At 56.7% G+C, this 13,771-nt stretch overlaps 1 protein-coding gene across 1 annotated transcript; it reads left to right on the top strand.

The window, feature by feature from the left end:
* Positions 1–375: 375 nt before the first annotated feature.
* LOC308607940 (transmembrane protein 106A-like) lies at positions 376–6,782 on the top strand. The gene is given in 9 exon segments (XM_081220386.1): positions 376–1,175; positions 1,713–1,776; positions 2,973–3,126; positions 3,640–3,677; positions 3,679–3,778; positions 3,870–3,913; positions 4,435–4,488; positions 5,075–5,235; positions 5,437–6,782. Coding segments are annotated over 8 exon segments (783 nt in total). The 5' UTR covers positions 376–967; the 3' UTR covers positions 5,196–5,235; positions 5,437–6,782.
* The last annotated feature ends 6,989 nt before the right edge of the window (positions 6,783–13,771 follow it).

The following is a 13,771-nucleotide window of genomic DNA, read 5'->3' as shown; positions in this document are numbered from 1 at the left end:
TGCAGTCGGTCCCCGGGACTCTACGGGAAGGGGACTGGTGGCCCCTGCAGCCACCCTACCTTACAGGCCCTCCTCCCCGAAGAGGTACTCCAGAGATCTCTAGCCCTCTTGCAGCTGAGAGGAGCCCAGGATCTCAGACCTGAACCAGGTGAGGCTTCCTTTATTTTAAGCCCCGAAGGTCTGAGTTCGGCTCACCTTGCCCACTCATTTGCCACCGGTCTTTTGGGGAGGATCTGGAGTTAGCTGTGACTCGTCCTGGTGAGGGACTGAGCCTGAAATTGCTACCACCCTCCCCCAGACATGCTCTCCCACCCCAACCCGGAAAGCAGGCGGAAGAGGTTTGTGCTCCCCTCCACAATCATTTTAGGGTTTTTAGCCACACCTGTGGCCAGCCTAGCCTCCTTTTTCTTTTCTTGTCCCGAAGAACCCCTGCCTTCCTATTACGCCAGCACCTGTCCAGGCTCGGGAATGGAAACTCTCCTCCCACACCCAGGCTGGAGACCTCGGGCGTTTCTTTCCCGGGTGCTCTGGAGACACGTTCAGAGTCATCTTGTCGCAGAGGATGGAGGGGCTCTCCTGGCTGCTGCCCCCAAGACCTATCTAACTTCCTTCCCTTGCAGTGAATGACAGCTCAGCAGCTTTTCCAGAACAAAATTAAGCGCTCTGCCTTTCACTTGTGAAAGTCCCTTAAAGTGAAATAACTTCTGCTTTGCTTTTCCCTCCTGTAGGCCGACTGAGCTCTCCTACAATAAAAAAGAAAAGAAAAGAGTTGAAATGCATGGAGATTCCTGATGCAAGAGTCGTGTGTGACTGCTCGCATTTCCACAGCCTCACTTCCTTAGGCTTGAGCTTGCTGAAATTGTGGCGGGGCTCCTTGCCAATCTCAAGAGCCTAAAGCCAGAGGGACCCCCAGTCAGTGCTAACTGAACGTTGTTCTTCTCTCATCAGTGAACCATACCCCTGAGCAATGGGTGAGCCATTCTCCCAGCTGGGCTCCCGGGAGGATGAGAACAAGTCGATCCTGCCCTCCGCCCCAGCCTTTGGCAGCAAGGCTGCCAGCTACTCCAGCACCACCAGCAGCAAGGCTTTTTGTTCCTGTGTGCCTCGTGAAAGGGCTGCCGGTGTCAGCTTTGTGACTTGTCCCACCTGCCAGGGCAGTGGGGAGATCCCTCGAGGTGAGTGGCCCCAGGCTCTGGAAGTCGCCTGGGATCCGGGAACAGCTCTCTGCAGCCAGCTGGCCAGTGCCAGGCCCCTCTGAGTCTCCTTGGATGGGGTTGGGTCTCCCAGCTCCTAGTCCCCGAGTTTCAAGGCCAGCCAGGGAGACGCTAACCCTCCCCCGGGCTCGCTGCAGAGACCCCCTCCTGCCCTGGTTGTACCTCCCAAACCCAGGGGATTCCCAGCCTCTCTGCTCTCTTAGCAGCACTGCCTTAGGATTCAGGAAGTTACAGTGACGTCTCCAAAGAAATCGGGCTTCCCTGATTGGTGGTGACGTGCAGGAATTCCTCACACCTGTTAATGAACATCTCGCGCCTCCATTCTAGAGATGGCCAAGCTGAGCAGCCAACAGCCCGGTATCCCCAGTCCTGCTCTGAGGCAGAGGTGGCATGCTTCTGACAGTGCTCTGTGGGATGGAGGGCTGCTTCTGGCAGGCTGGCACAGGAAACGTTTGTCATGGACACTTCTTGGCCCTCCCTCTCACCCTCTTTCTACAGAAGTGGAGAAGCAGCTGGTGGCCCTCATCCCCTATGGGGACCAGAGGCTGAAGCCCAGGCACACGTAAGCCCCTCTTCCTATCCCAGCTCTGTAGGCATTGCCCCTGCGGGCTCTTCCTCTTTGTCTCCCCCAGTCCCCCTTCCCCCCCACCCCAGTTCTTCTCCATTGGTCCTCCCCCAGAAAGCCTGAGCCTCGCTGGCCTCAGACGTTGGCATTAGCTCCCTGTCTCCAAGGATTGTCCTAGTGTAAGAAGCTCGGGGCACAGCAGATGCCACCTGAGGCCTCTTGGTGTCCTGAGCATCACTGCTTCCAAGAAGCGTGGCTCCCTTTTGAGGACAGAGAGGACCTCTTGACTCTGCAAGGCCTTCCAGGAGGGAGGGAGTGGCTGTGGTTGCAGCTGGTTTGGGGAAGTGATTTCTCCTGAGAACTTCCTTTGCTACGGCAGCTCAGACCTGCTTGTTCTTTTCCCCCGTAGAGACGGGAAACCAGCTGCTCTGTGTTCTGGGACACTTGAGAACCTCAGAGGAGGCAGCCCTGAGTGTCACTGGGGGGCCCACGACCCTGTTTGTCATCTGGGTCCTTTGACATAGATCCCTGCAACCTCCTCCCCGGGTCCTCAGCTTCCGTGGGGGAGCCACCACCCAGCCTGCCCCCACCAGTGCACCAGAAGCCGAATCTGGCAGGGCCCCTTAGGAAATGCTAACGAGGTGCTCTCTCTTTAATGCATATCTCGATTTTGAATTAGATGGACAGATGATGTCTTGTTCTGAATATGAATATTAAAGTTCAGAACTGTCAGAATTCACGTGGGCTTACTTCTTCCAGTGAGAATAGCTAGCGTTGGTCGAGCCTTTGGCTATGTGCCCGGGCCAGGGATTGGTGCCTTGTCATGCATTAGCCCCTAACAGATTGTATGAGGTGGGTACAATTATCCCCATTTTATAGACAAGGAAACTGAGGCTTCGGGCGGTTGAGCGGGTTGTTCAGAGTTGCTGGGCCAGTGGGTACACAGAGCTGGGAATGGAAGCCGGGCTGCCAGCCTCTCAATCCGGTGCTCCTACCCACTCTGGGCCACATCTGGGCCTAGGTCGGCCCTCCGCATCTGGGGAGCTAAGTGTACAGTTGTGTGTGTGTGGGGGGGGGGCGGCTCGGAGGAGAGCCTTATATAGAGAGAGAAGAGTGTCTGAACGCCCCCGGCCCGGGCCGCCTTGGTGTCCAGACTTCTCCACTCCTCTGCCCCGGGTCCTGTTTTCCCACAGGAAGCTCTCCGTGTTCCTGGCAGTGTTCATCTGCCTGGTGACCTCATCCCTCATCGTCTTTTTCCTGTTTCCCCGGACTATCGCCGTGCGGCCTGTAGGCCTCAACTCCTCCATGGTGACTGTTGGCGAGGCCGCTATCCACCTCAATATAACGGTGGGTGGGTGCCTGTGCCCCTGGTCTCCGACCCCACCTTCCTGGCAGCACTCCTCTGTAGCCCTTGTCCAGTGTCCTCACCCTGGGCATCGGTAGCCAGGGATCTTATGGCACCCAGAGGATGTCAGAGGGCTGGGGAGAAGCAGGAGCAGCCATGAGCCCCCTAACAGACTGTGCAGGATTGGACCTGTGAGGGGTTAGAACTGACGCCAGAGCCATAAGTCACCGGGTGCAGTCGGGGTGGTGTGCCTGAGACTCCCTGGGTGGGCAGGACTGAACGGGGAGAGGCTTGCAGGGTGAGACCGGATTTTGAGCCCGCTTAACGTCTTAGTTAAAGGGGACCCCTGGCCATTAAGAGCCCCTCCGATGGGCTCCTGGCACGGGGGCCTCGGCCGCTGCGGCCCACGTTGGGGGTGGGGCTCGGTCAGGCTGCGGGGTTTTGAAACCGTTGGACTTCTTCTTGCCAGGGCTGGCGCCACCCTAACCCCTTCCTTCCCCTGTCCTCCTCCCCAGAGTATCTTGAGCGTCTCCAGTAACAACTACTACCCCATCTGTGACCCAGCTGACCAGTGAGGTGCTGCACCTGTCCCTCGTGGTGGGGCAGGTCTCCGACAGCCTCCTCCTCCACGTCGGCCCTTTGGCCAGTGAGCAGGTGACTCCCTCTTGCTGGCCAGACCTGCCCACGGGTGTGTGGACGCGGGTGGCTGGAGTTGGGGCTGACCCTGTACCTGTTTGGTCGACAGATGTTTCATACAGTAGCCAACAGGATATGGGATGAAAACACATAGTGAGTAGCCCTTGATCCCTTCTCCCTGAGCCTCTTTCCTGGTTGGAAACCCAGTTTGAATTCCCACCAGACGTTCGGATTGCTCAGCAAACCCTGCAGTCAGCGTGTGGCCTGCACTCTTGTGGCCAAGACTGCAATGTACAGGCATTCAGGGTCCCCAGCCTCTGCCTGTTTGGACCTGGACTGGAATGAAAACCAGGCTAGAATCTGGTTCCTACTTACGATATATGACCTTTGGGCTCTTCAGCCTGACTCACCGTTTTCTACTGAGGAAGAGGCCAGCCCGTGCCTGGGCCAAACCAGTGGGGGTTGGAGGAGTGATATTGCAGCAGGGGCGACATGCTCACCTTGGGCAGAGGGAGGGGGAAGGGGTGGGGGTGGCACGTGGGGCCCCTGATGGAAAGGAGGCGAGGGGGGCTGGGCCGGCAGGTCTCCTCCGAGCTGTCTGACGGGCTGCTCAGTGTGTGAGACGTGGGCCCGGGTTCTCTCTCTCTCTCTCTCTCTCTCTCTGTCTCCCTCAGCAAGATCTGTACCTGGCTGAAAATCAAAGTCCACCACGTGCTTCTGCACATCCAGTAAGTAGGGCTTGGAGCCCTGGTACCCTCTCCCACTTCTACCCCCCACCCCGTGGGAGGAGAGTCATCGCAGCGAATCCGTGAGTCTGTGTCGGCTCTTGTCAGTAGCAGGTCCAGCCCCTCCCCTAAGGCCCACCTTGCTTATGAGCCACTGACAGTGACAGCCACAGATCTGCCCGGAACCCTGGGAGGGGGGCAGCTGTCCCACGTGCCTCGGCAGAGTGGGGAGCAGAAGGAAGGGCCGGGTTTGGTCTGAGGAAGCCAGCCCTCCCCAGAGAGCGGAGCAGGGCCAGGGCTTTCCTCTTCTTCCCAGACCCCTGTGGTGTGGAGGAGTAAAGACGGTGAAGCGCAGACCTGGGGGCGGGCGCTCTCCAGCCGCCGTCTTACTCCTTTCCTCTGCCGCCACCAGGTCTCTCCCCTCGCCTCCCTACTTCCTTCCCTCACTCCTACCCCAACTGCAGATCCTTAGATCGGTGGAAGTGGAAGCTGGGAGGGGTCAAGGCTCAAGTTCTGTAATCTTCAGAATAAAACGGGTGTGTTTTTTGGGGTGGAAAAAAAAAAGAATAAAGCCCTGTTTCCTCTCCAGGGGCACCCTGACCTGTTCCTACCTGAGCCATTCAGAGCAGCTGGTCTTCCAGAGCTACGAATATGTGGACTGCCGGGGAAACGCATCCAAGCCCCACTTGGTGGTCCCTCGCCCGCCGTGACCTGTCTGCTGTCGTCGAGCTCCGGGCACCTGCCGGCCTGGTCTGTATCTCCCACCACTCCATGGCACCCAATAGGACGAGAGTGACTTTGCCAGAGGAAAAGCCCTGCTTTATCATACCCTCCCCCTGTTCACCCCCAGCAGAGGAAGCTTTCTGTGGACGTTAACTTCATACACGCACGTGCACGCACACAACGCGCGCACACACACTCACCCCCTCACCCCCTCTCTGATTTCCACAGGAACGGAAGCTTGGTTCTTCTAGAGGCCAGCACCACATATTTCCCTTGGTCTGTCTTGAGGAAAGTCTGACCTGACATTTCCTCAGAGCCGCCTCAGCGGCATGGAGTGGCACCCACACTGTCTGTGCTGAGCAGCTTGGTTGCCCAGCTCGTCCAGGGAAGACCTTGGTCCTGCCTGAATGTGGAGAAAGCTTTCATTTTGTCTGGCTTTTAATACATGGATCCTTTCCAAGTTCTCCACCTGGTAATGAGAAAGTGACTTGGGGGACAGCCAGTGTTGTCCCCAGGGCCTTTTAGGGAACCGCAGGTGCTCTCCTATGCCGCCCTGCTTTGGTCGTGTGACAGGGTGATGGTGATGGCCTGCTTCTCGCCTGGTAACTTGCGCCCCCACCCCACCCATCTGACAGCAAGATTGGCCAAGGCCCTTTGATCTGCGTGCGGCCTTCCTGGTTAAAGACTGTCTGGGTCCCCAGGAAGTTGGAGCTGTTCTGCAGCCGAAGCTTCTCCTCTCCCGAAAACAGTTTTATCGTTCTCTTCGGAGCAGGAACCAAAGTAGGAGGGGAGGGGAGGGAGGCACCGGGCACCCCCTGGGCCTGCACAGGAAAAGCAGAGACAAAGCCAGAGTCATTTTAAAAGGTTTTTATTGAAGGAGGCCACACGCCTGAGCCCACGTGAGGGGACACAGGCAGGTCAAACGGTGGGTGCAGCTGCTCTCCCGCTGAAAGCCTGCAGAGGTGAGGCCGAACCGCTGGGTTCCGCTGCACCCCCAGCCTAGTCCCAGGGCGCCCTCTGCTCCCAGAGGCCTCTCCTCTCCTTTGGGCACTGACGGTATGGAGCCGCCTATCAGTGGGGACCGGTCTCGGCCGTCCCCTCTTTGCTGTCACTCAGATGACGAGAAGCCCCCGGCAGCCCCCAGGTTCTTGAGCCGAGCGGGAATTGCGTTAGCTCACCAAGGGCGGTTACGGGGTTTCCATCACTCAGGCAGGCAGAGAGGTGAGCCTGAGTGGCAGGGAAAGCCGAGTTTGCAGCAGGAAGGGCGGAGAAGGGGACGTGGGGCCAGAACCTGGTGGGGAGCCGGCCGGGGGGCATGAGGGGAAGGAAGGAGTTCGTGCTGTCCACGCGCTGGCACGCCTGGGTGACTGGCGTCGAGGTGGTGCTGGTGAGAGCACGGAAGTCCACGAGGGCCAGGCTGGAGCTCACGCTGGGTGGAGTTCGCCAAATGTAAAGGATTTATATTGGGGTCAATCAGCTGTGCTTAACAATGTTTAAGAAAGGAAAATAAAAGGCTCCTGTGAATGGGAAGGGAGCTGTTGGACGCTCCCCATCTCACAGCCTGTTTCTTCATATCCAAGTGGGCATCAAGGTCCCTTCCCCAGTCCCTGAGCCCCTCGGGCGCACGCCCGGCCTCTCTGCCTTCTGGGAGACCGCTCCCGGGGGCTCGCTCGCTCCCTTCCCCTCGTCACGTATCTCTGAGTCCCTCCGACTTCGATGCTCCTGTTCTGTGCGCCCCCGCTCCTCCGCTTCCCGCAACCGCTTCTCTCAGGAAACACTGCACTGAGAGGCTCCTTCAGTCTCACCCAGAGGCGACGCTGCAATGAAAGGCCCCAGGCATCCCCCTCACCAGTCAAGAGTGGAAGAGGGAGCAGGGCTGGGGGACCCCAGGTGTCAGTTTCAGGAAGTGGTGAGGGGGATGCCTGGGGCCTCCAGAGCCTCTGGGTTGTCTCTGCGACATGGAAAGGCTGAGACCCAGGGAGGAAGAGGCCTGTGGATTTGGTGGGGGCAAGTCCCCCTCTTCCCCAGGTCAGGTGTCCTGTGCCTGAGGCTACAGTCCTCCTTTCCTCTGAGTTCTTTCCATCCCTTCCAACCGTCCTCCGTTCAACAGCGGAGTGCCCACAGTGGACCAGGCATGACACCGGACTCGGGGGAGGCCCCTGCGTGCCACTCCTTCCTGATGCTGCCCCAGGTCCCGGGTCTGCTCTGGTGTGATGCAACCCACGCTTCCCCAGGTGCATCTCAATAACCATCGGCCGGGAGGAAGGGCTGGTGGCTCCGGTGAGAGTCGTAAACCTGAGCCCCCAGCAGGCCTATCACTGCTAAATAAGAGCTGGTGGTGGAGCGGTAGACCTGGGGGCCCGAGACCAACTTCCCCCATTGGCTCTGCCTGGAGAAGCGTGGAATTGCCCTCCACTTTCTTCTCACACCCTCTCCATCCTCTTTGTGGGTCTTCCTGCCCCCTCCCCCTCATCTCGGTCTCACGGGAGCCCAGCCAGCCTCTTGATTCTTTTTTTTTTTTTTTTTTTTTAAAGAAGATGTTGGGGGTAGGAGTTTATCAATTACTGTAGTTATTTTGGCTGTGTCGGGTCTTTGTTTCTGTGCGAGGGCTCCCCCTAGTTGTGGCAAGCGGGGACCATTCTTCGTCGCGGTGCGCGGGCCTCTCACTATCGCCGCCTCTCTTGTTGCGGAGCACAGGCTCCAGACGCGCAGGCTCAGTAGTTGTGGCTCACGGACCTAGTTGCTCCGCGGCATGTGGGATCTTCCCGGACCAGGGCTCGAACCCTTGTCCCCTGCACTGGTGGGCAGATTCTCAACCACTGCGCCACCAGGGAAGCCCCAGCCTCTTGATTCTTTCCAGGAAGAAATCACACGTTATTCCCAGCTAGCCTCCCCTGCCAGAGTGGATCCGGAGGGCTTGGCTTTTGAAGTGGAGATGCTGCTGGGAGGTAAGAAGATGGGGCTGCTCATCTGATGTTTGCTGATGGCCAGTGGGGTCTCGGGGGTCTGTCTCTGCATCACCACTGCTGGATGTAATTCATTGACTGAGAAGAGGGAGAGACAGGAGGCAAAACAGGTTAGTTAGCAGCTCCTGGGACTGCCGGTTTCAGAACATTGTCTTAAGCCCTCTGAAGCCAGAGTAATCAAAGTGAAATGTAGCAGCCCGGTCCTCATCTTAAAGGGCCGGGATCAGGTTCTCCCATCCCTTGCGCCTGAGTCAGGGGGAAAAAAAGCTTCTTTCCAAAGCTTATCCTGTTTCATGTAATTCTCAAGACTCAAAAAAGAGTCTTCCTGGGTTTGACGGTCTACAGTGAGCCAGGCTGTAAGCTAAGTGCTTGGATGCTTTGCCTTTTAATTCAGTCCTCATGACACCTCTACTGAGGAGGTGGTATTACCAGTCTCATTTTATGGGTGGGGCAGCTGAGGCTCAGAGATCTGAGTCGTGCTACCTACCGGAGAGTGGTGATCCCGACGGAGAGCACAACCTCTGACCTCACGTCTTGCCGTCCTCCCGCTGCAGCTGGCTGTACCCAGTCAGCGTCTCAAACGGCCCTTTGATGTTGCTTCTCTGGCGCCTGTCCTGTCTTTCCAACTAGATCGTCAGCTCCTTCACTTACACTGAGTGCTGAGCAACGGGGCCTACAGGGACATGTTTATGGTGGCGTGGAATGGAGGAATGGGCCATCCAGAAGTGACTGAATAACTTCAGTCCCCTCTCCGGATTCCTGCCAAGGAAGCCTTTCTAGACTCCACCTGCACTGACACGCGAGCACACGCAGACACAAAGCCAAACTGTAGCCGCCTTTCACACTCTGAGTCCGTCTCACCGTGAATCGTGGGTACTTGGTGTGTGTCTCTGGGCTAGATTTCCTGAAACCTGATGATGAAACGAAGCACACGTTACTCATCTGGCAGTTCCTGAGAATGGCACGTGCCACAGCCGGACTCTTTTACCACGTGTCTGGGGGGCAGGCCAAGGCCCCTAGCTGGGGCAAGGCAAGGTCCCAGCCCCCACTGAGCATTCTCCACTAGGAAGCCGACCGGTGCTTCCCCGTTCCAGACCCCTCCCAGGGTTCAGGATATCCGTTGCTAAGCCTACACCTCCTATCCCACCCTCTGGCCGCCCCGACCCCGTCTGTCACTCTCACTCTGGAGAAGGGACCGACAACTTCTGAGCCACCCTCTGCTGTGGAAGTCAGCGGGTTTCTCTGCAGCTCTCGCTTGGTGCAAATCCACTCAGAGAGTGACCCCCCCAAGTAAAGGTGCAGGGTGCCAGGGAGGGTCAAAGGGTGGGGTGACAGATGTGGCTTCTGGACTATAGCCCGGGGCTCTCTCCTCACCCTCTCCCGCTCCCAGGCATCTCACTTACCTGCACCTTGAGGGTTCATCACCCCTCCTTGGAATCTGTCCCTGTGGGCGCCTGGCCTTTGGGAATCCTGGAGAACGTACCGGGAGGTGCGCTGAGTAAGAGGGTCTTGGGCATTCTGTGGCTTTGGCTGAGGCTGCGGCGGCGGCTGCGCGGGTGGTGACTGTGATGGCTGGGTTTTTTTTTCAGATTGCCGTTCCTCTTCTTGGAGTTTCTTCAGTTCCTGTCAAGAAGCCCCCCGCAAGTGGCATCCTCCTCCCTCCCCACCCAGTCACCCCCCTGCCAGAGACACTGAGGGGAGCAAGGCAAGGGAATCCAGAGGTGGAGGTGGCTGGAGGGTGTCTGTTCCCTGGAGTTGGAGGCTGAGGCTGGAGCCTGAGCTCTCTCCCCTCACCCACCCACACCCAAGGACTGTTTCTGTAGCAACAGTGCCCCCCGGCACAGCCCCTGCCCAGGAAACAGCAGCCTCTGGCCACCTACCTCCTAGCTTGGGAGCTACGCGCGCACTGAAAACCGTTTGCAGTGCCAGAGGGTAAAGAATAATCTCTTGCAAATGCTTTGAATTCAACAGCACTGTCCGATGGAAATATAATGAGGGCCGTATATAATTTAAAATGCTCTGTTAGCCACATAACAGAGTAAGAAGAAATAGGTGAAACTGACTGTAATAATATATGTTACTCCACCCAATACAGCCAAAACGTAAACCCAATTTGAAAATATTAATGAGATAGTTTATAGTCTTTGTTTTTGTATTAAGTCTTCAAAACCCGGAGGGCATTTTATACTCAACAGCACATCTTAATTTAGACACTACATTTTGATTTAAAATATTTGATCTATATTTAGAGTTCAGATAATTTACAGTCGAAGAAGTAGGTTCACATATGTACGTTGTTCCAGACATACTTAAAAATGTTCCAGTATGGGGCTTCCCTGGTGGCGCAGTGGTTGAGAGTCCGCCTGCCGATGCAGGGGACACGGGTTCGTGCCCCGGTCCGGGAGGATCCCACATGCCGCGGAGCGGCTGGGCCCGTGAGCCATGGCCGCTGAGCCTGCGCGTCCGGAGCCTGTGCTCCGCAACGGGAGAGGCCACAACAGTGAGAGGCCCGTGTAATGCAAAAAAAAAAAAAAAAAAAAAAAAGTTCCAGTATGTAAAATGAAATGAAAATTTGTCTTAAAGAGTATATTTAAATACATTAAATGTATGTAACATTTAAAATTCAGTTCCTCGGTCTCACTAGCCACGTCTCAAGGGCTATAGCACCCAGGGTGGTGGCCACCCTAGTGGACAGCGCAGCTTTAAAACCTCCCGAGCCTGACCCTTCAATCCCACGTGAGGCCTCAGCCTCGTACAACAGCAAAGCTGAGTCACCCCAATACACACACACACACACACACACACACACACACAGAGTCCCTCCAAGACATCAGAGGACCTTGCTTTCCTCCAGCCCAAGCAAAACAACATTCACCAGGTAATGGACAGCTTCCTTGGGGTCTGTCGTCTTCCCTCCCCATCCCCTCCGTGTCCCCGGAAGGACCCTGGTGAACGGGGCCCCTCTCACGCACCTGCTCTTGCTGCTGCTGCTGCTGCTGCTGGGTCGTCAGCCACCTCCTCCGGTCCAAAGCCATCTGCCGGTGACGGGCCTCCCAGTGGTACGCGCTGCCCATGATGGCGGCGGTGACAGAAGGCCCCAGGCAGGGGCTGGGGGCAGGCAGAGCTCAGGAGGCTGCCACTGCCCCCACCACTTCCGTCTCCTCCCACCACACCCCCTTGGCCTGTGACCAGAACCACCTCACAATGCGGCCGCTACCGGGACAACTGGGCAGCCCCCCCCCACCACCACCACCGCCTGTCTTGGGAAGGAGCGGGGTGTTCTTCCCAAGCCTCCTAGAGAGCATCTGTACCTTTCTCTCCAGGGCCCTGGGCAGGTAGAAGACACCTTTCCACCTTAGCCTTGCGTTTCAGTGGACCCCGGGGACAATCCCCGAGTGGCCTGGCTTTCCTCTCTGGTTTCTTTCTCCTACCCTTCCCAGGATTCCAGCCTCCTCATCTGGGCCTCTGCTGACCCCTCCCTTCCCTCCTCCCTCGGTCCTCCGTCTCCCCCGCTGTGCTGACTCAAGAACATACAGGGACTTCCCTGGCGGTCCAGTAGTTGGGACTCCGCGCTTCCACTGCAGGGGGCTCAGGTTCCATCCCTGGTTGGGGAACTAAGAGCCCGCGTGCCGCGTGGTGCGGCCACAGAAGGAAAAAAGAAAAAGAAAATCCGAGACCCAGCCAGCTCTCACTGGGGTCTGAGCTCTGTGAAGGCAAAGTGGCTTATTAGAAAGTACCCTGGGGCTTCCCTGATGGCGCAGTGGTTGGGAGTCCGCCTGCTGATGCGGGGGACAGGGGTTCGTGCCCCGGTCCGGGAGGATCCCACATGCCGCGGAGCGGCTGGGCCCGTGAGCCATGGCCGCTGAGCCTGCGCGTCCGGAGCCTGTGCTCCGCAACTGGAGAGGCCGCAGCGGTGAGAGGCCTGCGTACCGCAGAAAGGAAAAATAAATGATAATAAGAAAGTACCCTGGTTCTGGGGATTTAATATGCTGGGCTCAAGCCTACCCTCTCTCTCTTCCTCTGACCCTGGACTCAGCTGACCTCTCTGGGCCTCGGTTTCCTTGCCTGGAAAACCAGAAGGGTAGCACTTGTTACCTTCCTCACGGGGATCATACAGGACCACGTGGGTCCATGCATGAGGGGTATGTGAAATGAAATATAAAGTTGCTCAGCTACAGGTTGGTATTATTTATTATCCTACCTGATTTGCATCCTGTTGGGGAGGAAAAATTCGTCCTCTAGCCTTCTAGGTTCTTTGGCTGATCTAATGACTAAACTGACATCGGACAGACTAATTGGAGAAAAACAAGTATAATTACATATGTTCAGGGATCCCATAAGGATATGAGACCCAAGGGCAGCTGAGGCTTGCATGCCGTCCTGAGCTAAAGGAATGCGATAAGGGCCTAGGGCTTCAAAGCAGAGAAGGGTGAGTCACCGGACGAAAAGAAGGGTAACGGGATGTTTGCCCTGCTGTGCAGATGGGTCTCTCAGATAAAAGTTGTCTCTGATAGTAACTCTCTCTGAGCCAGGCCCCCTATCTAAATTCTTTTAGGCAGTTGAGGGGGAGGTAAAAAGCTCTTCCCGTGTCTTTGGGGCCTCCGTGGCCTTCGACCCGAATAACCCCACCCCAGGCCAGAGTGGCACATTCTGGGGAGACTCATTTTGAACTCCTTGGGTGTCCAGGAGGTGGAGTGGCCAGGGGAGGGTGTCATTTCATGAAGCCCAGGGGAAGGCTTCTGGGGGCAGGGACTGGGTAGACGGTGGGTCTTTCCCCAAAGAGATAAATTTTTCTAGAAACAGCAGAGGCTGGGTCCAACTGGAAGCAAGAGAAGGGTACAGGTGAAGAAGGGGCTTCCACCCAGCCTCAGCCTCAGGCACTGTTGATGGTGGAGGGAGGGTGTGGGGTGCGGCCCTTGAACCTGAAAACAGGTTCAAACAGAGAGTCTGAACCTCAAACAGAGAGTCTGTCTGTGGATTCAGGCAGCCAGTCGAGTGGAGTCATCTAGCGCTCTGGAGTCAAACAGACGCAGGTTCAGTCCTGCCCGTGTCACCGACCGCCTGGGGGAACTTGGGCAGGTCACTCAGCGTCTCTGGGCCTTTCCTCTGAAGGTTGTCGGAAGACACTATAGGATGCTTGGGAAGTGCCCGCCGTCATGGTGGGCATCTGGCTGTGGCCAGCTGCTAGGGGTGCCCCAGCTCTGCTGAGGGTCCAGTGGGACCTGAGCCTTGCTAGAAAACTTTCTCCCTTTTTCAAAGACGGTGCTACTCCCTTCTCCTCGTCCTAGCGCCCAGGGATGTCATTTGCGACGACAGATACACAAGGGTCTCCGGATACAAAAAATGAAATGGAGGCTTGTCACTGGACGTTTATTTTCGCAGCACATTTATCTTCCTATAAACGAATTCTGCAACTATGTAGGTGGAAAGTGCCTATTTTACGAGAAAGGGAAAGGGAAAGGCACTTGACTGTCTCAGTCATTAAATGGGCAAAAGAGGAAGTGGGTTCCTGTTGGTATCTCTTCCTCCCTCGATTTGCCTCTTACTGTCCTCCTACCTTAGGAAGGACAGGGCTCAGATGTGGAGACGCTCAGGGT

Source organism: Mesoplodon bidens, assembly GCF_964165515.1.
Source record: "Mesoplodon bidens genome assembly, chromosome: 19".
Classification (NCBI taxonomy): domain Eukaryota; kingdom Metazoa; phylum Chordata; class Mammalia; order Artiodactyla; family Ziphiidae; genus Mesoplodon; species Mesoplodon bidens.
Note: the sequence above shows the minus strand (reverse complement) of the source record. Positions and strands in the feature narration are given on the sequence as shown.